At 37.6% G+C, this 26983-nt stretch overlaps 1 protein-coding gene across 7 annotated transcripts in view; it reads right to left on the reverse strand.

Moving 5' to 3' along the window:
- MPRIP (myosin phosphatase Rho interacting protein) overlaps positions 1-26983 on the reverse strand; it is a 241755-nt gene that overhangs the window by 181422 nt on the left and 33350 nt on the right. For all 7 annotated transcript variants that reach the window (XM_074206994.1, XM_074206991.1, XM_074206995.1 and 4 more), the window contains exons 2-3: positions 8185-8262; positions 4405-4470 (exon numbers count right to left, since the gene is read on the reverse strand). In XM_074206994.1, the coding sequence (XP_074063095.1) occupies positions 4405-4470; positions 8185-8262 (144 nt within the window). The remainder of the gene's footprint in view (positions 1-4404; positions 4471-8184; positions 8263-26983) is intronic.

The following is a 26983-nucleotide window of genomic DNA, read 5'->3' on the forward strand; positions in this document are numbered from 1 at the left end:
CACACAAGAGCCAAGGGTCTAACAAGCTCAGATTCCTTATTACCAAAGGGATAATGAACCAAAGAATCTGTTTTCCAGCTTCTTTAAGTACAACATAAATCCTGTACTAGCTGAGGCATATTCCTTCTCCCACTGCACACTTCCCTAAACCAGTGATTCTCAAATTTATTATTTTTGATTTGGGGCTTTTGGTGGGGGGGGATTCCTCAATGCCACCCCCCCAGGCTCCTGGCTACCACTGGACACACACAGCAGGCAAATGGGAAGAATGACATTAGTAAAAATTAGCAGGCAACAAAGAGATGTTAAAACACTGGACAGCATCACCAAAGTAACAAACCCAATTCATTCAAGGTTTCCATGAGTGGAATGAACAAGCAAATTCCACTAATTTGGGATAAATTGGGAGAAGGTTGCTATGGTAATGCAAGAAGGTGAAGAAAGAAAGAAAGAAAGAAAGAAAGAAAGAAAGAAAGAAAGAAAGAAAGAAAGAAAGAAAGAAAGAAAGAAAGAAAGAAAGAAAGGAAGGAAGGAAGGAAGGAAGGAAGGAAGGAAGGAAGGAAGGAAGGAAGGAAGGAGGGAGGAATAAGAGAAGAATATTGAAGCATTTTTTTTAAATGCAGAGAGAACAGAGGGAAACTGGAAGATCCTTGCAGATTCATTAGTAGTCCCTGTACTTTGAAACCTATAGCTCAAAATTGAAAATAAAGCTGCAATGACCAGTTTTGGCCTAGAAGAATAGATTATGAAACATTTTCATTTACCTATGGGTGAAGAATGCTATATACTACCAGGTGTGGTTAATGAATTGCTTAGTTTTGCTTAAATTTTGCCCCTACATTCCATGGGAAGTAGGAATAGAAGGAAAATAAGAGTAAATATAAACTTAGGATTTTATATATACATATGTATATGTATATGTATAGGTATGTGTATATGTATGTGTATATGTATATGTATATATATATATATATTCTGCAAGGCAATGGGGTTAAGTAGCTTGCCCAAGGCCACACAGCTATGTAATTATTAAGTTTCTGAGGCCGGAACTGAACTCAGGTACTCCTGACTCCAGGGCCAGTGTTCTATCCACTGCGCCACCTAGCCACCCCAGGATATATATTTAAAAAAAAAATGAAAATTTAAAACCAAAGCATATGTGATGCCTATGAAATTTATCCAATTTCATGTCATTTAAGAATTTTAGCTTCTTTAACCAGACTTACGTTTGTTACATATATAAATATACAACTCAATTTCAAGTTATTCCCACCTCTTGATAACCCAATACTGAGGAAACCTTGACTTTTCTCTAGGGTAAAGATTTATCAAATTGGCTAATTCCCTTTTCCAAAATGGCTGCCATTGAGCGTCAATAGGTGCACAATGATAACTATTTTTGGTAGATTCAAGCTTAATTATCACTTTTAGTTCTAAATCTATATTCCTATGAAAGATGGATATCTAGATAGATAGATGATGGATGGATGGATAGATATTCCTCTGTGTTTTATGTCCATTGCAAAAAACAATAAAACCTTTTTGAGAAAAAAATGAATGTTTAAATTTTTCTTTATATGTAACTTGGGAAAAACACAATACAGTTATCTCTTCCATTTTGCAACTTTTCCCTTCCTGGTTTCATATATCTCAGGTTGGCATAAGAAATAAAATTGGAATTTTGGGTAAATTTTGCAAAAGCAATAGATGACATGAAAAGGCCAGAAGACAATGCAGGAAAAGTTAAGAATCCCAGAAATGTCACAGAAAAGTATTCTAAAACATCAACATAGTCTGTCTTTTAATACCATAATAAAGACTTCCTTTCTAGTACAAAAGGAGGGCCAGAAAATTTCACACAGATTTTCCAGATCGAAGAGATGCTATATGCCTAACCACTGTGATGTGGAAGGGATGATTGTATTGGTTTTTTTAAAGACATGATATAAAAAGGACATCAATTTTTTTAAATGATGGGGTTATACCAAGTGATGTTTAAAGTTTATTCCCTGCTCTATAATTTTATATCTATGGTGCTAAACAAAGAATTTTAGCTGGGCAAAGATTCTATCTTATATAGAGATAATACTTTGACTCCCCAGAGGAATATAAGCTCCTGGAAGGCAGGGACTATTTCATTCCATTTATTATCTTCAGCAATTACCATATTGCCTGTAGATAGTAAGTACTTAATAATTCTTAATGAACTGCTTGGATTGATTATTATACTCTTTCCATTTGTCCACCTTTTTTCTCCTTCCTTACCAGATATGAGAAAGAGAACAACCCTGCCTTGAAGCCTTCCCAAAGGCTAGACTTCAGACTAAAAGGGAAGAAGCATCCAGCAAATAGAATAAAAATTAGAGGGAGGGGAAAGAGGGGAAAGAAAAAGGAACAATTCTGTTTAATCTAGGCTTTCTAAAGGAAGGGAACCTGATTTGTTTTTTGTTTGTTTTGGCAATTCAGATTAAATGTCTTGCCTAGGTTCTAATGGTTAGTTCAAATCAGGTACCTGATTCTAGATTTGAATTCAGATCCTCTCAATGCTCTATCCATTGCATCATCTAGCTGCCCCAACCAGAATTTTTTAAAAAAACAAGTTTTTTTTGAAGTCTTTGGTCATTAAATCCCATTCACTTCTTTTTTATAATTGTCTATTTATTTATTTATTTATTTATGGCAATGGGGTTATTTATTTATGGCAATGGAGTTACAGTGATTTGCCCAAGATCACACGGCTAGGCCACATTTGAATTTGAACTCAGGTCCTCCTGACTCCAGGGCTGGTGTTCTACTCACTGCCACCTAGCTGCCTCCCCAATTTACTTTTTTTTTTGCAAGGCAAATGGGGTTAAGTGGCTTGCCCAAGGCCACAAAGCAAGGTAATTATTAAGTGTCTGAGACCGGATTTGAACCCAGGTATTCCTGACTCCAGGGCTGGTGCTTTACCTACTACACCACCTAGCCACACACACCCCCCATTCACTTTTAAGGGAAAAAACAAGACTAGTCTCTCTCCCTCCAGATTAAACTCTTCCTTGTGATACAGCCCAACAATTAAGCAACTCACTCTTAAGCAATGACCACATTTGATAGATAAAATATGAAATGCCCTAACAGTCCTCCCTCTCTCAGATGGAGATATGTTTTACTATCTCTTCTCTAAGACCTTTCTGCAGTGGGTTTTGAAAATTACCTCAATAAAAAGATAGTTGGATTTTTCATCTAAGTGTTATAATAACTGTGAATATTGATCCCTATTTCACTGCATCAGTTCATACAAATCTTAAGTTTCCCAGAATTTTCATCTATGCCATTGCTCATAAGACCAGCATCGTAAGTTTGGGGGTTAGTTTGGTTTTTTCCCCCAACCATTACCAGATTGGGGGGGAGGGGGGAGTTAAGAAAGTATGGGTGGCATATGACAATAATAGCTACTGGCCCAGTTTCCTAAAGAAAACAGGTAGATAGGAGTAGCTAGGTGGCACAGTGGATAGAACACTGCCCCTGGCAAGAGGACCTCAGTTCAAATCTGATTTCCAACACGTAATAATTACTTAGCTTTGTGATCTTGGGCAAGTCACTTAATCCCTTGCAAAAAAACAAAAAGAAAAGAAAACAGATAGACAGTGAGGTTACATCAGAGAAGAAAAAAATCCATTACTGGTAGAACAGAGTCAATATGACTAGAGACATATTGACCACCAGCCCTCTGCCTCCCCCAAAGTTTCCACAAACATTGACTTTCACTCAGGTCAGTAAGGCCTAAAAAACCTTAAAGAAAAAAAGGACTGGGGCAGCTAGGTGGCACAGTGGATGAAGCACCAGCCCTGGAGTCAGGAGTAACTGGGTTCAAATCCAGTCTCAGACACTTAATAATTACCTAGCTGTGTGGCCTTGGGCAAGCCACTTAACCCCATTTGCCTTGCAAAAAAAAAAGGACTAATGATTTTGAGATAGAGAAGACACCAATCACCATCCAAATCAGTGTATAACTCTAATAATGAACATGCCTAAATTCAGGTCTTCTAGAAAAGTCATCAACTTTTCAACTAACTACTCCAAGGTAAACTCCAAAGAAGGGTCAATTGCTAGATTTCAATGAAATAAATTTCTGATTCCTAATTCTTCTCTACCTGGGCATACTCTGGTTGAACCTAGAAGTTTATCATTCTTTAGAAGAGGTTCTCTCTTGAACTTTGTTGTCAGTTCAGGATCTCTGGCTGAAACAACTCCACCACACAGATCTACATGAAACCCAAAAACTATTTCCATTCAAGGCCACAGAAACCAAAGAGCAACCAATGACAACAACCCACTGTAGTAGAGTCAAGATACAACCTAAAGGTTTAGTGGATCAATAAGCAGAAGGGGAAGTTTAAAAAAAAAAAAAAGGTTGCTTACCATTTCGTCCAAAGCATAGCGCAGAAGTCCATGTTCATATAGGATGAAGAATCTCCTCTGCCATTTCTAGAAAGAGGACAGAGTGGGGTGATTAGGAAGGTTCCAAGCCTGAAGCCTTGGAGGCTTAGATTAGACTACCCACACTGACAGAGAAACTGAGTGGAGGTTCATTTTGTCCCATGACCCAATTCTGGAGGGGATCCCTGGCTAAGCAAACTGCAAAGATGGTAAAGATGCAACTATCAACTGTGTGTATTCTCTCCATTTGTAGAAACTAGTTACTCAATTCTACAAATTTTACCTACCTATTATATGCAAGCTGCTGTGATGGACATGGATTACAAAGACAAAAAAAAAAAAGAGCTCACTTTCTACAAAGGAGATAGCAAATACAAGTCAAAGAGAGAAAAAATTCATTAGCAACTGAGGAGATAAGGAAAGAATGAATTGTAAAACAAGGGTTCTGGAAATGGAACCAAGGAAGGAGTATATTCCAGAAAAGGGAAAAACCTTGTCATACATGGAGTTATCAGATTTTTTTTAATAAGGCATAAAATTTGTATAGGAGATTATTATGAAAGGTAGTAAGAAGTAATCAGAAAAAAAGAAGAGTGGTTTTAGGGGCACCTAAGTGGCACAGTGGATACAGCACTGGCCTGGAAGTCCAAATCCAGTCTCAGACACTTAAATAATTATCTAGTTGTGTGACCTTGGGAAAGTCACTTAACTACATTGCATTTTTTTAAAAAAAGAATGGAATCTGCTATTTTTCAATGCTGGACTGAAGAAATCCTATTTTATCACAGATGTAATAGGGAGCCACTGAGCTTTTGAGTGGTAAAGTGACTTGGTCAGTTATAGGTCTCAAGAAAATTACTTCAGCAGCTAGGTGGTACAGTGGATTGAGCACTGGCCTTGGAGTCAGGAGGACAGGTGTTGGAATCTAGCCTCAGACACTTTATACTTTAGTTGTGTGACCTTGGACAAGTCACTTAACCTTGACTACCTCTCATCCAGAGCCATGTCCGGTGGTCCTGATTGGTATGTGGACACTGGAACCAGATGGCTCTGGAGGAGAAGTGAGGCTGGTGACTTAGCACAAATTGTGATTTAGCTCACTCAAATCCAATTCATATGCTTGTCATGGTATCACCTCCCCTGAAGTCAAGAACAAAGGACAAAAAAATAAACACTTTAGCAGCTGAATGACGGATTGACATGGAGAATAAACAATAGAGATACTGCCTCAGACTAGCATTTGAGACCCTCCGCTATCTGATTTTTTGCTATTTTACTTATTTCATAATAATCCCCTTTGAAAATTTTATGGTCTATCCATGAATTTGATACCTCCGTTTTTTTAAAACTCTATGTAATCCCACGAGCTATTTTTCCCTATTTCCTGGAATGCACTACCCCCCCCCATTCCATTCCCAGATTTGATGGGAGAGGGGACAAAGGAGACAAGGAGATAATAGTGTCATTTTATTAATCCAGGAAAAAATTTAAAATGGCCTGAACTGAGGAGGTAGCCCTGTGAGTGGAGAAAAGGGGGACAAATAAAAGATATTTATGGAAGGAGAATTAAATAAGACTTGGGAAACTGAATAGATGGGATGTGGTATAGGGAGGGTCAATTTAGACTTTAATCTGAGACTCATTCTGGGTCATGAACCTGAGTAACTGGAAGAATGAAACCCTCAACAGAAATGGGGAAGTCTGTACCAATGTAAATCCCAGTCTGGCCTGCCAAGTATTATTTTTTCACTGAGTAAAAGGCAGAGAGAATACTAGCACTGTGAACCATAGCTGGAATTATGACACATACTCAAGGGAAAAAGACCTCTCATTCTCTATCATTTTTTCCAAAAAAGAAGCCTGGCCTTTCCAAGAAGCCTAAATCTTTCAACTAACTTGCTCATGGGACAACTACAAAGATACCAGGCAACTAACTGGGGCACTACTCTAGTGACACTAGTGTTATAATGCTAATAATCTGAAAAATAAGTGAGACGGGGTGCTCCACTGCACTCCCATCAAAATTAAGTTTCCATGGGAGACTCAAGTAGAGAACAGGAGCAAAGGACCAGAGTTGAGTTGAGGGGCTTGGAAAGAAGAGGAAGGAAGAATGTGGTAGTCCCTGAGGCTAGAATGACCAAAATATTGAAGAGTAAATCCAAACAATGGTATTCTTCTGCTCAAAAAAAAAAACAAAGGGTGACCTATAGATGGAGTTCTGGCCCCAGAGAAATTTTTTTCTTTACCTCCACCAATACTTGACAAACAACAAGATCAAATGCTAAAAGCTACAAAATTAATGGGTGCCTGCCTAGGGCTCATAAATCTAATTCAATTCAACAAGCATTTATTATGCCTATGCACCAGCCACTCTATTAGGCACTGAGGATACACAGTCAGGAGGACCTGAGTTCAGATCCGGCTTCAGACACTTAATAATTACCTAGCTGTGTGGCCTTGGGCAAACCACTTAACCCCATTGCCTTGCAAAAAAAAAAAGATAGGGTTGGTCTACATGATTTCTAAAGTCCTTTACAGTTTTAACATTCTATAGCTTTAAAAAGCCCAATCACAGGCAAGCTTGTTTTAAAAAACAACTAAACTAAAAAAAAACTAACTAAAAACAAAAATATCAATAACTTCCCACCCTCATGCAATATTAGGAAACAGATATATGAACCTCACTATCTTCAAGAACTACATTACAGATGAATCTATGCTTCAGGACCACCTTCAGAGGAAGAGGGTCAGAAAAGTCCTCCTTGGCCTTGGGACATTTCCCAAAATACAGAAACATGTTGTAGCATAAATTCTGGAATCATCCAAAGGAGGTAGTTTTTTAATAGATGAAAGTGCACTACATTGGATTATATTGACTTTGGTACTTCTCATTTTTAATGGTCATTGTACTACTCTGGAAAGAGGATATAATTTCTAGAAATCTTTGAAACTTGAATGGACAGAGTCCCAAGGGTTAGAAGATACTACTGAAAAGATAACCTAAAATTCAGGATTAGAAGGGGAGGTTCAAGTGAACAGAAAGGGCCAGGAAGGACAGCCTAGGAGGAAGGATACATAACTGGAATAATTCTTAAGGGTAAATAGGCAGTGCCAAAAGGAGGCAAAAACATATGAAAAACAAAAGGTTTGTGTGATGGTGTCAGCTCCAAAGGGGCTTCCTGACAAAAGAACAAACCCCTGGCTGGAAACCATGTTTTCTTAGTTCCTCCTCTGCTATTTTTCCTTTTCATGCTTGACTACTCTTCGAGCACCCATGACTTTCTGAAAGGACCACTCTGATGTATGACATCAACAAGTAGCTTGGTGAGCACATGAGGAAAGCAGATGTTGATGGACCTGTTTCGAAAATCTCAGGGAACAATTTTTTTTTAAGTAAGTGAAAGGTCTAGAAGATGATTAGATTTGATTTGCTAAAAAAATTTTACAATCACAATTATAAAGAACACACTTTCATAATTTCTCTCAGTTTTTTGTCTCCAACTTTACTAACTCTAGGGTCAGATTAGTCCAAGTAAATGGCTATCCACTAGGCCCTTTTCTTAAGAGTTCTTTCTGTGAAACCCTAAGAGGCCCTATAATGGGGTATTTTATCTGACCAGATTTCTTCTAAGGTCTTCTCTTAGTCACAAAGTTCAAAATCCTTCTTCAATTTTCTAGTCTACCAAATTAATATTAAGGAGCCATTTCCCCAAGAATGAACTTATTATACGTAAAGGAAAAGAACCACAATTTTTTTCTTACCCGAGACCTGTGCACAGGATTATCAAAATCAGTCCCTTCTGGAGCAAGGAGCAGCCAGCCACCATAAATGGGTTTTGCCTAGAGAAAAAAAGAACAGGTCAGATCAGAAACAATCTCAGACTAAACAGATGTCTTCAGGCCAGGGTCAATAAACAGGCATTCACCAGAAGAAAAGTCATTTCTGTTAAGCAAACTCCAAGAACCTTAGGCCCTAATTCCAGATAATATCTCAAGAACTAGAGGAAGTTTAAGAGGTTCTACAGAGGGTAATACATGCCAGGTAGGGTTCAACTTCACCTATTCTGTAAGGGAAGTCAATCAACAAGCATTTATTCAATCAATTCATCAATAAATAAAGATTAATTGAGCACTTATGACATACAAAGAAAGATATAAACATGGCTCCTCCCCTCAAGAAGCCCACATTCCAATGGATGAGATAGTATGCAAACAACTAGAATACACGAGATAGTTACAGAGTAGACAGAAGGTTCAGAGGAAAGGTACTAGCAGTGCAGGAGAATCAAAAAATGTAACTCCTGCAGAATTTGAGCTGAAGGAAGACGGGGACATCAAGAGGTGGAGGGGAGGAGGGAAAGCATTTCAGACAAGGGGAACAACCAATGCCCAAAAGTATGGCATCAGGATAGGAGTGTTATGTTAGAAGAAAAGCTTCACTGGATCATAGAGCACTCAAAAGGGAGACAGAAAGACAGGAAGGAAATTCAAGTAGAGACTGAAATATGGATGAAAACAAGACCTTGTCAAAGACTAGCACAAATAATGAAGATCTACAGGACCCAGATACTACATAATGAACACAATTTCCTCCATGGCTTTCTAACTGGACAGTGCATCCAAGAGACCAGCATCCTACAAAGAATTCAAGCAAAAATCGCTCCCACTCATGGCAACAGACCAGCAAGTGATCATGTAGATACCTCTTAAGTATATAAAAGTCTAATAGCCTCCCTCCCCCAACCCTTTCATTTTTCTTTTTTATTTCACATAAACCAAGTAAAAAGAACCCAGGTCAAAGCTGTCATTAAGAAAGAATCAAAAAGGGGCGGCTAGGTGGGGCAGTGGATAAAGCACCAGCCCTGGAGTCAGGAGTACCTGGGTTCAAATCCGGCCTCAGACACTTAATAATTACCTAGCTGTGTGGCCTTGGGCAAGCCACTCTACCCCATTTGCCTTGCAAAAACCTAAAAAAAAAAAAATCAAAAATACTAAAGACAGCTAACTTTGGAGGCCAGTAATGAAACCACAGCAGAAGTAGAAATAGGATAGAGGGTTAGAGAATATAGCTTTAAATCTTTTCTCAGTCACAATTACTACCTATATATACTTGGGCAAATCACTTAGGTAATTCACAGCTTCAACAGCCTCTTCTTTAAAATGAGAAAACAAGGACTAAATGACCTCAAAATTTCCTCAACCTCTATAGCTGTGATTCTAAGCTACTGAAAACAAGTTTATATCCTATATCATACTTAGAACATACAATTAAAACTAGAAACCCATTCTTTTATGAGGTCTAAAAAGTTGTGACTTGTCCAAAGTCATTCTTTTCACTAGAAAGATTCAGAATACTGAATATCTTGACAAGTACAGGCTTGATTTAAAGGAAGCCATAATGAAGTACCCTAGATACTTCTTAAGGAAATATTAAGGAATTTTTTCAAAACATGATTTTGAAGTATGTAGGACCTTTGAGGGAAAGCAAAATTTCATCTGATTCCCTCAGCTTTCAAGTGGGTTGCATCCCTGCAGATAATGTAAATCCATCTAAGGAAAGGCCTAGGCAAGGAAGGTGATGATAAAGACTTTTAAAATGGTCAAAGCACTTTACAAAAATTATCACATTTGATCTTCACAACAACCCCTTTGAAATTAATCTTTTACAAAAGAACAAATAAATTCTGAGAAATAACAGATATTGGGGGCGGCTAGGTGGCGTAGTGGACAAAGCACCGGCCTTGGGGTCAGGAGTACCTGGGTTCAAATCCAGTCTCAGACACTTACTAATTACCTAGCTGTGTGGCCTTGGGCAAGCCACTTAACCCCATTTGCCTTGCAAAAAAAAAAAAGGAATAACAGATATTGCCTATAGTCAGTCATATAGGTGATAAGTATCAAAGGAAATACTAGAACCCAAGTCTTTCAGATTGAGCTCAGCATTTGGAGTATGGGACTACAATGTCTGGGAAACACAGGACTCTACCCAGTTTTGAGGAGTAGGAATGGAAAACATGGCTACAGAAAATAGAGTTGAGGTGGGAGAAGGTTGAGAGCAAAAACCTCTTAGGTAAAGCACAAAAGTGAGAGGGGTTAAGAACTACAAGTCCTACTAGGTGAGCCCAGGAAGCTATTGCTAAAGGGGCCAGGAACTCAGATCACTTCAGGCTGAGAAAGTAGAACAAAGTCACCAGGCAGTGTTTACTAAGCAAACAGAAATCTGACAGCCCCACTCAGAGCCAGGGGTTGGGGGGGGGGGGGGGTAGGGAAGGAAGGACTGGGTGGGGAGAGAAGACTGAGAAGCAACAAACTAACTCCCAATTCAGAACCCTAACCTTCTGCCTTGCAATTCTGCGGTCAGAAAAGATTCGGATCGGGGGCAGAAGGTGACCTGGTAACTGACTATACCACATCCTCCCTTTGACAAAAATAGATGAGGGGTATATGAAGTGATCAGAATTTACTTTGCCTACAGAATGCTAGTCACACCTTCCTGTAACTTTCATTCTGTCATTCATTCACTCAAGTATTTTATAAGCATAGAAGATTCCACTCCCAGAATCTCCCAAAGCACTTCATCCAGGTAGACAGAAATCTGCCTTTAGAGGTGATGCAGTAGATAGACTGCCAAGGAAGAGTCCTGAATACTCATCTTAGAGTTGAAATCTGACCTCAGACACTAGCTATGTGATCTTGGGCAAGTTAATGTCTTTGGGGGCAGCTGGGTGGTGCAGTGAACAGAGCCACTGCCCTGGATTCAGGAGAATCTGAGTTCAAATATAACCTCAGACAATAATTACCTAGCTGTGTGAACTTGAGCAAGTCACTTAAGTCCAGTACCTTACAAAAAACAAAACAAAGTATCTTTGCCAAGAAATCCTCAACTGGGATCACTAAGAGCAGGACAGGACTGAAAAACATATTACACATAGTTAGAATGTTAATGACCTGAGGAAGATGAGGTGGGAGAGTGTGAGAAAAGCTAGTAGCAAGCAGACAAGGAAAAGAGGGCTCCCCAATAGTTAAACCATTTATTCTGTTTTCCCTTCAACAAATATTTATTTGATGCCTATCAGGGCTACTGACAATCAACTAACTTCCAAATCTGATTCTATTTTCACTTTGTCATATAGCCTTCCCCCCTCCTCAACAATTTGACAAAAATGAACATTTTTATGTGCAAGAGGATAGAAAGAGGACTGTACGTGAAATCATCCATTTAAGTATATATTAAATTTTAACACTGGAATAACATCATTGCCTTTCTTGTCTATGTATCCTTTGGAGCTTTTGTCTGCTCTCCATCGCTCTTCTCTCTTTTTTTGCTTCTCAGTTATTACTCCTTTCCTCTTACAATCTCCTCCCATATAAAAAACTTCCAACGTAATCAATAAGTAGTCAAGCCAAAAAAAAAAAATCAACTAGGTGGAGCTCTGGCACTGGAATCAGTAGGACCTGAATTCTTATCTCAGACACTTCTGTGTGATTTAGGTCAAGTCATTTAACCCTCAGTTTCCTTATCTATAAAATGAGCTGGAGAAGAAAAAGGCACATCACTCCAACATCTTTGCCAGGAAAACCCCAAATGGCGTCATGAAGACTCAACACTACTGAGCATCTCAACAACATGTCTAAAAACATATGCTCCATTCGGCAATTAAAGTCCATCCACTTCCCTGCCAAAAGATGGAAAACATTAGTCTCCTGGAATTGTGACTGGTCAAAAACCTTAAGTCTTTCAAGGTCATTTTCCAAAACATTCTTGTCATTAATATTCCATTACCTTTAATACCACATTTTTTCAGCCTTTCTTCCATCCTCTTTACTTCCTTTTCTTTGCTTCAAGACAAAGAATGACTAGAAATTTGTTAGTACATATGGATCTTCCCTTGGGCCACAGTTTATTGTTTCCTGTTCTAGTTCCCTAAAGTATAGAATAGAATTTTAGGGGTCTGATTGATATGGTACTAAATGCAATGGTAGATTTTATATATTCTTATTTTTATTATAATAATGCAACTATGGAGAGTTATTCTCTCTCCAAACATTAAATCATTCATTTCAGTAAAGAGTATTTTGTATTCATATCCATATAATTCTTACATGTACCTCACAAGGTGGATGCCCAAATATTTTTATATATTCTATAGTTACGTTGAATGGAAGTTTTTCCTACCTCTTTCCGTTGAATTTTGAAGGACATTCAAAGACTGGAAGATTTTTGTGAATTTGTTTTATATCCCAAACTTTGCAAAAGTTATTAATTGTTACAATTATTTTTCTTGAATCTTTAGAGTAAATCATCATGTCATCTATGAAAAAAATTTCTTTCCTCTAATCCTGTGTTTATTCTCACAATTTCTTTGCCTTGTCTTTTTCTTATAGCTATCCTACTAAACTATGTTAATAAAGGTAACAAGGCACATCCTTGCTTTATCCCTAATACAAATGGAAAGACCTTGTGTTTTTCCACTAGAGATAATGCTATCTTCCTCAGTTTTAGATACTTTTCATCATACTAAAAGTTCTAAAATTTTTCAATGTTTTTAAAATAAGGAGATATTATATCTTGCCAAGTCCCTCTACATTTATGGATATAATTGCATGACTTTTGTTATTTTGATAGCAATACAGCTTGATAAATTTCCTAATTCTGAATGAAGCTTGCATTCCTACTATACATGCAAACCAAAGTTTAAAATGTTTTCAAAATATGTTACAGCTCTTTAGCCAATATTTTATTCAATATTTTTTGCACTGAATTTCATTTGAGATGGTCTATACTTTCTTTCCCTGTCCTTCTTATCAGGACACAGAATTTAATAGTATTCTTTCTTTTTACCTTTTCTTTGGCAAATAATTAGTCCTTGAAATGTTTAGGAGAATTTACTTTTGTAAATTCATTTAAGTTCTTCTTCAAGAGTTTCTTTAAAGATTATTCAATTTCAACTTTAAAATTGAAGTTTTTTTTAACAAAACAAGAAAGAGCAAATTTAAGCATTTTATAAATGCTTATCCATTTTATATATCAATTTTGTTAGCATATAATCAAGCAAAAAATTTATGATGATTTTGTTTCATCTTCATCTGTTTGGGAATTCTTGTTCATGTTTATATTGGCAATTTCGTGTCTTTTTATAAATTCATTAGCTAATGATTTGTCTTGAGCTTTTTAACAGCTCCTAATTTTTCAATTATTGCTTTGATTTTCAGAATTTCTATTTTTATATTTAAATGCTTTTATTTCTTGCTTGTTTAGATTTTTCAATTATATACCTAATTCACTGAGCTATTCAATAATGAAAATTGATGAAAGTATTAGTGATGAAATTGTTAAAAAATATCAATTTCTCCTTTAAAATTAGGATGAAATTATTTAATATTTTAGGATTAAATTATTTAGTCTCTAAGTTTCAGCCTTTTCTTCAAAGGTCCTTTACTAAGAAAGAACTCAATTGAGGATATACTTAGATTTGTTAAAAGTATATATGTTTAGGGGGCGACTAGGTGGCGTAAGTGGTTAAAGCACCGGCCTTGGAGTCAGGAGTACCTGGGTTCAAATACAGTCTCAGACACTTAATAATTACCTAGCTGTGTGGCCTTGGGCAAGTCATTCTACCCCATTTGCCTTGCAAAAAAAAAAAACCTAAAAAAACCCATATATGTTTATCTTTACAACTAATGTTTCTGACAAAGGACTCATTTTGAAAATATACAAAGAAATGAGTCATATTTTTTTTAAAAAAGCCATTCCCCAGTTGACAAATGGTCAAAGGATATGCAGAGGCAATTTACAGATGAGGAGATCAAAGCAATCCATAGTCATATGAAAAATTGCTCCAAATCATTACTTATTAGAGAAATGCAAATTAAAGCATCTCTGAGGTACCACCTCACACCTCAGACTGGCCAATATGACCAGAAAGGATAACAATCATTGTTGGAAAGGTTGTGGGAAATCTGGGACACTATTACATTGTTCATGGAACTGTGAACTCATTCAAACTTTCTGGAGAGAAATTTGGAACTTTGCCCAAAGGGCAACAAAAATGTGTACCCTTTAATCCAGCAATACCACTACTGGGTCTATACCCTGAAGAGATGATGAAAAAGGGTAAAAACATCACTTGTACAAAAATATAGCAGCCCTGTTTGTGGTGGCAAAGAATTGGAAATCAAGTAAATGTCCTTCAATTGGGGAATGGCTTAGCAAACTGTGGTATATGTATGTCATGGAACACTACTGTTCTGTTAGAAACCAGGAGGGATGGGAATTCAGGGAAGCCTGGAGAAATTTGCATGAACTGATGCTGAGTGAGATGAGCAGAACCAGAAAAACACTGTACACCCTAACAGCAACAAGGGGGTGATGATCAACTTTGATAGACTTGCTCATTCCATCAGTGCAACAATCAGGGACAATTTGGGGCTCTCTGCAATGGAGAATACCATCTGTATCCAGATAAAGAGCTGTGGAGTTTGAACAAAGTTCAAGGACTATTCCCTTTAATTTAGAAAAAAAAACTGATATCTTATTGTCTGAGCTTGTTATCTCTTATACTTTATGTTTCTTCCTTAAGGATATGACTTCTCTCTCTCTCCTCACACTCAATTTGGATCAATGTACAACATGGAAACAATGTAGAGACTGGCAAATTGCTTTCTGTGGGGGGGGGTGGAGGGAGGGAAGTAAGATTGGGGGGCAAATTGTAAAACTCAAAATAAATAAAATCTTTAATTTAAAAAAAAGGATATGTGTTTATGAGATTTTTTTAATGTCCCAGCACATGGTCAGTTTTTGTAATGTGAGAGATAATGTATATTCCTTTAGATTCCCATTAAGCAATCATCATGACTTCCTTAAAATTCAATTCAATTCCTTGTCTATTTTGCTAGATTTATAAAGGACTGAAAAGAATACATTGAAATCTCCAAAAGTTAGTGCTTTGAGGTCTGTTTCTCTCCATAATTTTAAACAGCTTTTATACAATAAAAACATTATGAAGTCAAACAACTCTCAAAGACTTAACTTGGATCAATGCAATAGCCAAAAAATTTCTGAAGATCAACAACAAAACAACCTGCCTTCATCTTGACAGAATTAAATAAGACACAAGATAGAGGAATGGTTTTTTAGACACAATGAAGGAATTTGTTATGACTTTATATTTGTTACAATGGTTTTCAGAAAAAGAATATAGGGGTAAGAAAGTTGAGAAAGGAGAGGGAAAGAAGAGAAAACAAATGTTTATTAGTTGAAAATAAAATCAGAAGAAAAAAAAAGATGAAGGTGTAAAAGAAGTGGAATTGATCAGCACTTGTACTCTAATAATTGAAGCCTTTTGCTCCAAACCCCTGTTCTTTCTCTCTTCATTCAGCTTAGACTTAGCAAAGGTTCCTACATTTTCCTCCCTTATGATTTCATTCTTCCTTCTATCAACATACATACTTTTAGTTCCTAAATCCTTCTCTTCCCAAAAATTCTTTTGAATGTCATGTTTTAAGATTAATAGTTAATGTTTTATTATTTATTAATGATTAAGTAATTAAATTACTGTTATAATTTATTATTTATTTTAATTATTAATGAAATTGCTGCTCTTTGATTTTTTAACAGGAACATAGCTGTGAAAGGGAAGGACAAAATTACAAATGATAATGATGTATATGTAATTGATAAAAATGATTTAATTTTACCTAGTTCCAAAGAAGGAGAGAGAAGAGGAAGATTGTTATATATATATTGCATAATTTCAATATCTGATAAACCTGAAATAAGAGAGAAGCTGTGCTGAACAACTGTTGGCAGAGGTCATGTCCTAGAAGTTTGTACGTTAGTTGTTTGGAACTCAGAATATAATCTCCTAAAAAGTGTTTAACATGGCAAGATTCTTAGAATAGTGTATCCCCACCCTCCAAAAAAAAATTATTTAAATTATAAATAGTTGAATGAAATGACTGTGGCAAAGATAGAATTTAGACCCTAGCAATGTGAAGTAGAAAAAAGAAAAGGAAAAAAATATGTTCTTTTACTGGACAAAAGAAAAATTTTTTTTTTAGGTTTTTGCAAGGCAAATGGGGTTAAGTGGCTTGCCCAAGGCCACACGGCTAGGTAATTATTAAGTGTCTGAGACCAGATTTAAACCCAGGTACTCCTGACTCCAAGGCCGGTGTTTTATCCACTACACCACCTAGCTGCCCCCAAAAGAAAATTTTAAAACAAAGCCTCTTGGAAATCTCCCATTTTCTAACTTTTTATCCTTCTTACCCTTTCCCCAGTTTCACAGAGACCAGGTTTCCTTTATGCTTCCAAATCTCGCCAATTCAACCTGCATGTCATTTCCATCCATCTCCTTTCTACTCAAATGGCATTCATTAGTCTAGTTCAAGTTGTCATCACCTCTACCAGGACTATTGCAAAAACTTTCTAATTTGCTTCCTTGCCCACAGTCTTTGCCAATCTCTAACCCAACTTCAACAAAGATGCAAAATTGTTATTCTCAAACCATGTCATGGCCCATTCCAAAACTCCAGTGGTGACCCCTTCCTCTCTAGCATCAAATACAAATTCTTTTGTTTGGCATTTAAAGCCCTTAATTTGGCTATAATTTTGCCAGACCAGGTTTACATTATTCCTTCTCCCATTCTATTCTCTAACTAAATGACCTATTCATGTTCCCCATATATCACATTCTACATCTCACCTCCATGTCTTTAGATAGGCTGTCTGTCCCTTACCTAAAATGCTCTCACTCTTCCTGGAATTCCTCTCTTCAGACCCACTTGGAATGACAATTCTGAGACTTTTCCTCATCCAGCCCAGCCCCTCCCAGGTGTTAGGGCTCTCCTCTCGGAATTACTTTGCAAATATTATGTTCTTCTCTGCATACATGTCCTCTAGTCCTCTCCCTCCCCATGTCCCTTAAGAGCAGGGGGTTGTTTAATAATTAACTAAATAATTGATATTTTATAATCAATTAATAATTATAGCATCTGTCTATAACTGGCTAGATCATAGGTGTTGATTGAATATATGCTGCTACATTTCAACTTAGTGATGGTAATCACACCCCAAAGTACTCCATTTTTCAACATTACCTACCTTCATAATACCAATCAAAACACCCATTCCTTTATTGCATCTTACTTACTGGAGTAAACTGGCTTACTAACTCATGCTGAAATGTAAAAGGCCTCAATTTTCTAGAGTAATTCACTTTTATTAAAGAAAAATAAGGGGCGGCTAGGTGGTGCAGTGGATAAAGCACCGGCCCTGGAGTCAGGAGTACCTGGGTTCAAATCCGGTCTCAGACACTTAATAATTACCTAGCCGTGTGGCCTTGGGCAAGCCACTTAACCCCATTGCCTTGCAAAAAAATGTAGAAATAAAAATTTTATCACTGATGCATTTGGCCTCAGAAGGTAGGTCACCCACCTCTACCTAGGGAAATGCCATCTGACCCTTTGCTTCTTAGCAATTCTACCCTTACCCACTTCTATACCCACACATTCTCTAATACAACATGGGTTTCTCCTTCCCCCCCACTCCAAAATACACTAATCTGAGGGTATAAAAGGCATTTGTTAATCTGGGATTGTCTGTTCAGTCTTCCTGTATTCCCACGGGTAGTAGATTCTTTACTCCTTCCACTTGGATGCTTCTTAGTATCTTTTCCAAATAAAACCACAAGTTTAAAAGTTAATATCCTCATAAAGTAGCACCCCACCTTCCCACATCCCACTGCACTTCTGGGAGACATAAGAAGGAGGAAGCTACATCTGATGGGCCACAGCAGTGTCAGTCTTACTGAGATCCCAGTGATATGTGGCCTAAACCGGAAAACCAGAAAAACAGCAGAAGACTGTTAAAATGAAATGTGGGAGTCTTGTATTACTGAGGCTGGCACAGAGGATTTGCCCTGGGCTCAGAAACCCAAAGGATTGAATTTAAGAAATAAGTTAACAAATCCTAATCCGAACCTGTTTGTTCAAAGCCACATTCATGAAATACATGCTTGTTTTTCAAGCAGACCATCAAGCAGGACAGGCATAAATTTTAGACTATTAAGTGATTACCCCTCCCTCAAAAAAATGAATGCACCAGTAAGCAAATCATTCCAGAGAACCATTAGATCCATAGAACTAATATTACATAAAAAAGTCATCCAAACAATCATGTACCAGGGTTCTATGATATTACAAATGCATTATGGCTTAATAGGAACAACAGGTAGAAGTGGAGACCATAAATGGCCCTTATTTTAAAAGGCTACCTCTAAATCATTTCCCTGAAAATTAAATTCATTCTTTCCTTACTAATCAATGTAAAACAGGGCCTAGACATCTGTTCAAGAACTGGAAACTAAATAAATATCCATCAAAGTAGAATGGCTAAACAAAAAATGATACAAGAATGCAATGAAATACTTCTGGAAGAAATAATGACTGTAATAAATAAGAAAAAGTTTGGAAGAAATTGCATGAACTGATGCAAAGTGAAATAAACAGAACCAGGAAAACAATATTCATGATGACTAAGACAATATAGTAAAAAGAACTACAAAATAACTGAAAATTAATGCTGCAAAATTACAAAAAAGCCTAGACCCAAAGAAAAGATATGGGGCGGCTAGGTGGCATAGTGGATAAAGCACCGGCCCTGGAGTCAGGAGTACCTGAGTTCAAATCTGGTCTCAGACACTTAATAATTACCTAGCTGTGTGGCCTTGGGCAAGCCACTTAACCCCGTTTGCCTAAACCCTAAAAAAAAAAAAAGATATGAGAAAACACAACCCCTACTCTTTTGCAAAGGATGAGGGAAATCCATGAATATTCAAGATGATTTTTTTTTCAGCGAATGTAATGACTGGTTTTGATGATTGCTTTTTTCCTCCTCTTTTTCTTAGAAAAGGACTTTCTTGAAAGAGAGTTGGAAGAGAATGCAATGAGAAATTTGGGTGATATAAAAACAAAAAATATTAATGAAAATGTGTTTTGTTGGGTTTTTTTTTTAAAGCAACCAATCTTTAATTCAGGTCAGAAAAACCTAACTACCTCATACACACCCTATCTGTCCCTCCTCCATCCAGGTGTTCAGCAATGAAACTCTAAGGATCTGGGCTCATTGACTCCCCAGGCTCTCTTCCAAGACAGCCAAAACAAAGTCACACTGTCCCAGGCCAAAACTAGAACCCATCTGACAGGAAGAATTTCTTGTCCTTCTGGTCCTGGACAGTCTCCAGCAGTGAAACTTTTCCTCCCATAGAACCTCACTCCCTTTCTTCAAAAGCATCGGTAGCTATGGCATTCCTTCACTCATTCATTCAACAAGCATTTATTAACCTTCTAAGACATGTGAGAAACTGTTAGTCATTCAAGATTCAGAGCTGAAAAATAATTAAATGAAACAACCCCTACCCTTAAGGAGCTTACAGAAAATCCATTGAAAATAATTTCTCTCCTGCCAAATTCCTCTCACTTTCTCTTGTAATATCTTTCCATGGCAAGCCTTACAACTTTGCTATATTCTCTTGTTTCAACAGTCCTTTCCCTGTACCATCTCACTCACAGATCCCGGCTACTGGAGGAATACAAGGAATTGCCTTAGCTCTGGGCCAGCAGATAAAAGGACCAAAGGAGAGGAGAAAGTTGGCTCAACACAAGGTTGCCAATATGCACATGGATGCCACCATTCCCCTCCTCATCTTGTTTCTGACTCACCAGACTTCACCAGCTCTACCTACCTCAGCTTCCTTTTCTCCCTGAAAAATCCTATTGTCAGGTTACTCTTCCTATTGAGGGAAGTCCCTTCCAAGGCCATCATTTGGGGATTGACCCAGCCTGGCTATTCTTCATTCTCCTCCCAATTGTACTTTATACACTTCATCTACTTCATATAAATATTTCATTTGCTTTATATAGCCTTCACTCCCATTCTCTGCTCGCCACACCTGTATTGTGTACCCCCATTTAAATGTATTCACAAATCTAGTCAATGCTTGCTTACCTGCTTGTCTGTTTGCTTGCCATCAGAAATCTGTAAACTTCTATTCAAAGAGAAGGAAGCAATAACTAAGAATCTACTGCTCTGGGCTCTGGGCTAACTGTTCTACTAAAATGATCTTACTTGATCCTCCCAATAACTCTGTATATTCTATGTCACATTGGGTGACTTCTCATTGGGGAAGTCAATGAGACATTTTTCCCCTTAATAGGGGAAAAAAAGGAGAAAAAAAGTGTCATGACTATCCTCATTTTATAATTGTGGACACTGAGGCAAATAGAGATTAAATTATTTCCCCAGGGTCACACCGGTAGTATATGAACGTGGATTTGAACTCAGGACTTTCTCACTCAAGGCCCAGAGCTCTATCCATAGCATCATCTAACTACCTCCCTACAAAAGAGCTCAGAGGGAAGGCATCCAAAGCATGTATGAATAGGAAAAAAACAAACAAACAAACACTGGAATTAGAGTGAGAGAAATACAGGTTCATTCTGGCTCCAATGCTTGGATTGAGTATTTGCAAAGCATTTACATACATCTGAACCCTCCAACAACCCAATGAATCAGACACTAGAGATGTCCTCACCCTATTTTATAAAGGGGATACCAAGGTTCATTGAGGTTAAATGTCTTGCCAGCAATCACAAGTCAGTGTCAGAGGAAAGAGATGAATCGAAAAATCCTCCTCATTCACTGCTCTTTCCATTAGAACAGGAGTTAATTGTACTAAACCTCAGTTTCCTTCCTTATAAAATAAAGAGGGTTAACTAGAAGGTCTCTTCCAGCTTTAAATGCTATAACTGTAAGAACCAAAGTGACTATAGGCCAGGGGTTCTTAAACTTGTTTGTATTACAGACCTTTTGTCAGTCTAGTGAAGCCTATAGACCCCTTCTCAAAAGAATGTTTTTCCCCCCCATAATTGAAGGAAATGTTGAATTTCAGTTGTTACTATTTAGTCTTTTCAAAGGCATCCAACTCTTCATAACTTTTTCTGGAGTTTACTTGGCAAAGATACTGGAGTAATATACCATTTCCTTCTCCAATTTGTTTATAATTAAGACAAACAGGGTTAATCGACTTGCTCAGGGTTGCACAACTAGCATCTGGGGTCACCTTTGAACTCAGGTCTTCCTGACCCCAGGTCCAATGGGTCTGTCTATCCACTGTGCCACCAAGCTGCCCTACACACCTAGAGGTGGTATAATAGTATTTGCTCAGACACTCTGAACCTCAGAGATTGCTTTCATAAAAGGGAGACACTAATACATGCCTTACATATCCCATAGGGTTGTTCCCAAATGAAATAATAGATGCAAGGTTCTTTGTTACCTTAAAGCTTATGTGTAAATGTAAGTGATATTCAATACAAGCTTGTTACCCAACAGTTAAAGGCAGGTCAGAAACAAACAATGGAACAGACCATGTGGTTTTTTGAAAATGATAACCATACTAGAGATTCTGGAGGAGAGACAGAGCAGGTAAATGGTCTTCAGATCTCTCACTACTTAACTCACTTCTCTGAGACCAGGTCACAGCAAATAGTTATCCAGGTAGGGATGAAAACTGATTGACGAGGCCTGGTAAAATGGCTCGTGGAAAACACTGATTAGAATTCAATTATCAAAAATCTGAAACCTCCTACCCTCAAGTCTTCTGGGTCACATTCCTTCCAGAAGGATTTTTGATGTCGCTGTTCAATCACTGTCCAGCTCTTCATGACCCCATTTTGGGTTTTCTTGGCAGAAACACTAGAGTGGTTTACCATTTCCTTCTTTAAATCATTTGACAGGAGGAAAATGAGACAAACAGTTAAAAATGACTTGCCTAGGGTCATAAAGCTAGTGTCTGAAGCTGCAATTTAAACTCAGGGCTTACTGACTCCAGACCCAGCACTTTACACTGTGAAACCTAAAAGCTGCGCCACCCCCTCCCCACTCCAACAATGTCACAAGTAAAAATATAAAATAAAATTCTGCTGCTCTGCACAACTCCTCCAGAAAAATGATTATTAATCAATCAATCACTCAATCAATCAACATTTAGAAGTGCCTATGAGCCAGGTACTTTGCTAGACCAGGGATACAAAAAGAGATAAAAAGTTCTTGTCTTCAAAGAATTTAAAATCTAAGACGGAGGGGCAGCTAGGTGGCACAGTGGATAAAGCACCAGCCCTGGAGTCAGGAGTACCTGGGTTCAAATCTGGTCTCAGACACTTGATAATTACCTAGCTGTGTGTCCTTGGGCAAGCCACTTAACCCCATTTGCCTTGCAAAAAAAAAAATCTAAGGCGGAGACAATAAAGATATATAAACTACATACAGGATAAATATGAAATAATTAAAAGAGGGAAAGCACTTAGAATTAAGAGGGGTTGGGGAAGACTTCCTGTGGAATATGAGATTTTAGTTGGGACTTAAAAAGGAAGTCAGAGAAGGCAATGGATAAAGAGGAGGAGGGAAAGCATTCCAAGCACAGGGGTTAGACAGAAAATGTCCAGTGTGAAGGGATGGAATGTCAAGTTTGTGGGACACCCAGGAGAATAGTGGCACTGAATTAAAATGTGCATATTATTCCCCAAATGACAAATGGTCAAAGAATATGCAGAGGCAATTTACAGATTAGGAAATCAAAGTGATTCATAGTCATATGAAAACTTGCTCCAAATCATTACTTATTAGAGAAATGTAAATTAAAACATCTCTGAGGTACCACCTGACACCTCTCAGACTGGCCAATATAACCAGAAAGAACAATGATTAATGCTGGAAGGGATGTGGGAAATCTGGGACACTAATACATTGTTGGTGGAGCTGCGAACTCATCCAACCTTTCTGGAGAGAAATGTGGAATTATGCCCAAAGGGCAATAAAAATGTTCATATCCTTTGATCCAACAATACCACTACTGGGTCTATACCCTGAAGAGATCATGAAAAAGGGTAAAAACAGCACTTGTACAAAAGTATTCATAGTAGCTTTGTTTGTGGTGGCAAAGAAACAGAAATTGAGTAAATGTCCTTCAATTGAGGAATGGCTGAACAAATTGTGGTATGTGTAGGTGATGGAACACTATTGTTCTATTAGAAACCAGTAGGGATGGGAATTCAGGGAAGCCTGGAAGGATTTGCATGAACTGATGCTGAGCGAGATGAGCAGAACCAGAAAAAACATTGTACACCCTAACAGCAACATGGGGGTGATGATCAATCTTAATGGATTTGCTCATTTCATCAGTGCAACAATCAGGGATAATTTTAGAGTATCTGCATTGGAGAATACCATCTGTATCCAGAGAAAGAATTGTGGGATTTGAACCAAGATCAAAGATGATTACCTTTAATTAAAATAAAAAAACTGTTATCTTATTATATCATTCTGCTATCTCTTTTATTTTTTCCTTAAGGATATGATTTTTCTCTCAACACATTCAATTTAGATTAAATTATAGCATGTAAATGATGTAAAGACTAATAGACTGCCTTCTGTGGGGGGTGGGGGGGAGGGAAATGAGATTAGGGGAAAAATTGTAAAATTCAAAAAAAGATAAATTTTTAAAAAAGAAAAGAAAAATGAAAAAATAAAATGTACATATTAGAAGAATGAAATAGGATTTTATAGTTTATCCTGGAGGTAATAGGGAACCACTGGAGTTTATTATGTAGGAAAGGATCCAATATGCTCAGACCAGTGATGGAAATGGCCTTTCCCAAAAGAGAAGAGGGTGCATTTGGGAGATGCTGCAAAGGTGAAACTAATAGGTCTGACAAGAGCTTGGATATGGGGGGGGGGGGGAAGGTTTAAAGATGGTGAGGAATCCAGGCTGGTTCTTAGGTTGAAGGAGTGGGAGGTCTTCTACAGTAATAGAGAAGGACTAGCAGGAGGTGTAGGGAGGGAAGATAATGAATTCAGTTTTGAACACATTATGAATTTAAAATGTCTATTGGATATTCAGTTTGAGATACCGGAAAGGCAGTCAGAGACACAAGACTAGAGGACCATTGAGAGGCTGGGGGCAAGACAGGTAGTTTTGAAAATCATCAGTATAGAGATGGAAATTAAATCCATAGGACCAGATAAGATCCCCAAGTGAAATAATATAAAGGAAGAAAAGAAGAGGATCCAGAGCAGACCTCCATAGAACATCTATGGTTAGAGGACATGATCTGGAGAAGGACCCAGAAAAGGGAACCAAGAAAAAAGCAGTCGGATAAGTAGAAAAAGTACTGAGAGAATACTGTCTCAAAAACATAGAGAGAACATCAAGGAGGGGAGAAGGATCAAAGCCAGATGTTGCAGAGAGGTTGAGAAGAATGAGGATGAAGAGAAAGTTATTGGATTGGGCAAGTGAAAAATCTTTAATAACACAAGAGAGAGTATTTCAATGGAAAGATATAGTTGAACTGTAAAGAGCTAAGAGAGGAATGACAGAAGAGTAAGTGGAGGCCCATATTGTAGGCTGCCTTTTCAAGGAGTTTAGCCACAAGGGGCAGAAGAAAAATGATCAGAGATGGAAGAATTAATGGAGGTTTTTTCAGAAAAGAAGAGATATGGGCATGTTTATAGACAGTAGGAAATGAGCCATTAGAGAGGAAGAGACTGAAAAATAAGTAAAAGAGAAAGAGATAATAGGGGTGGGGCAATTTGTTGGAGAGAAGATGGGATGGAATAGGATCACTTGAACCAGTAGAATGAGTGAGGCCATTCATCAGGTGAGATGGGGTAAAGGAGGAGAGAGTAGCAGATGGCATCAGAGTAACAGAAGATGAGGAAGAAAGGAGTTTATGGCAAATGAGCTCAATTTTTTATGTCAAATATGAGGCAAGTTCTCAGCTGAGTGGGTGGAGGGAAGAGGGGAGTCTGTAAAGGGATAAAAGGCTTGGAGGAACTTAAGTAGAAGGGGATAGTGAGAAACAAAGGAGGCATAGTAGGATATAACAGCAAAGAGGTTATATATTTGTGAGGGCAGCTAGGTGGTACAGTGGACAGAGGGCTAGTCCTGACTTCAGGAGTTCAAATTCAGCCTCAAATACTCACTAGCTGTGTGACCCTAAGCAAGTCATTCAACCCTGCTTGCTTCAGTTTCCTTATCTGTAAAATGAGCTGGAAAAGGAAATTGCAAACCACTACAGTATCTCTGCCAAAAAAAAAACCCAAATAACTTCAGAATAGCCTGGAGACTTGCATGAACTAATGTTGAGTGAAATGAACAGAACCAGAAGAACAATATACACATGAACAACAACATGGGGTGATGATCAACCATGATGGACTTGTTTGTTTCAACACTACAATAATCAAAGACAATTCTAAAAGACTTACGATGAAAAATATCATCCAAATCCAGAGAAGAAATTGTGGAGTTTGAATGCAGATCAAAGCTTACTATCCTCAGTTTTTAAAAGTTGTCATGTACTATGGTTTTTTTCTAATGTCTTTTTCCCATTTTGATTTGATTCTTCTTTCACAATATGATGAATATGGATCTATGTTTAGTACGATTATAAATGTATAGCCTATATTAGATCACCTTCTGTCAGGAGGAGAGGGAAGGAAAGGAAGGGAGTGGGAGAAATGTGAAACTCAAAACCTAACAGAGATGATTATTGAAAACTATCCTTGAATGTAGCTGTAAAAAGAAATAAATAAAATATTTTTGAAAAAAGGAAGAAAAGTCCAGAGTCACAAAGTAGCACACAACTGAAAACCAACTGAACAACAACAACAAAATTCTTTCAACAACCCTGCAAAGTAAATATTATTATCCACATTTTAGAAATACATACACCGGAGCTGAGAGAATTTCACAGATGATCAGACTTGTAATAGTCACAATCTGCACCACTGGAGGGAACTCCAAAATAGATTAGAATATATAATCTAAGTAAGAAAGAAGACCCAGAAGTCCTCAGTGAAAGGTTATGATAGTTAATACTTCATATAGCCTAACTCTTCTCATTTATCCCAATGGGACTCTATAATGGGCAGGTCAGAGAGCCAGACTGACAAAGATTGAATTTTAGAAACTGCCCAACCAAGAGACCAAAACATTTATAGACCACAAGATCGTTTTTTGAGTGTTTGATGGGTATCTGCTCTCACTGTGAGTGCAAAATGAAATGGGAAAAATGTGTCCTTATCCAAGAGTGTATCTAGATTCTAAAGTCTAAACTTAAAGGGCAAAGGCAAGTTATAAAAGGACTGAGGGATCCTAAGAGGTAGATACTATCCCCAAGAAAATTCTCTCAGGAAGCAAATTCCAGTTAGTTCCAAACAATGGACCCACCCCACCAATGGATCTACTTAGGTCAATGTCCTTTCAGGAAATTCCTTTAGAGTGATTTCCTCTTGTTAACAAGGGCCAGTTTTTAAAGATGATGATGATGATGATGATGATGATGATGATGTTAGCATTATGTAGTGTCCAAGCTGGAAGTAAAAAAAGTTCTCTGGCAGAAAGTTCTATGGGCAGAGTATGTATTGCAGTAGATATTTCTTTTGCGGTTATTTAATTTGCTTCTCTGCAAAGGAGTTTGTTCCTGTTGGTAACTTCTCCAT

The sequence above is a fragment of the Macrotis lagotis genome, chromosome X (genome assembly GCF_037893015.1).
Source record: "Macrotis lagotis isolate mMagLag1 chromosome X, bilby.v1.9.chrom.fasta, whole genome shotgun sequence".
Classification (NCBI taxonomy): Eukaryota; Metazoa; Chordata; class Mammalia; order Peramelemorphia; family Peramelidae; genus Macrotis; species Macrotis lagotis.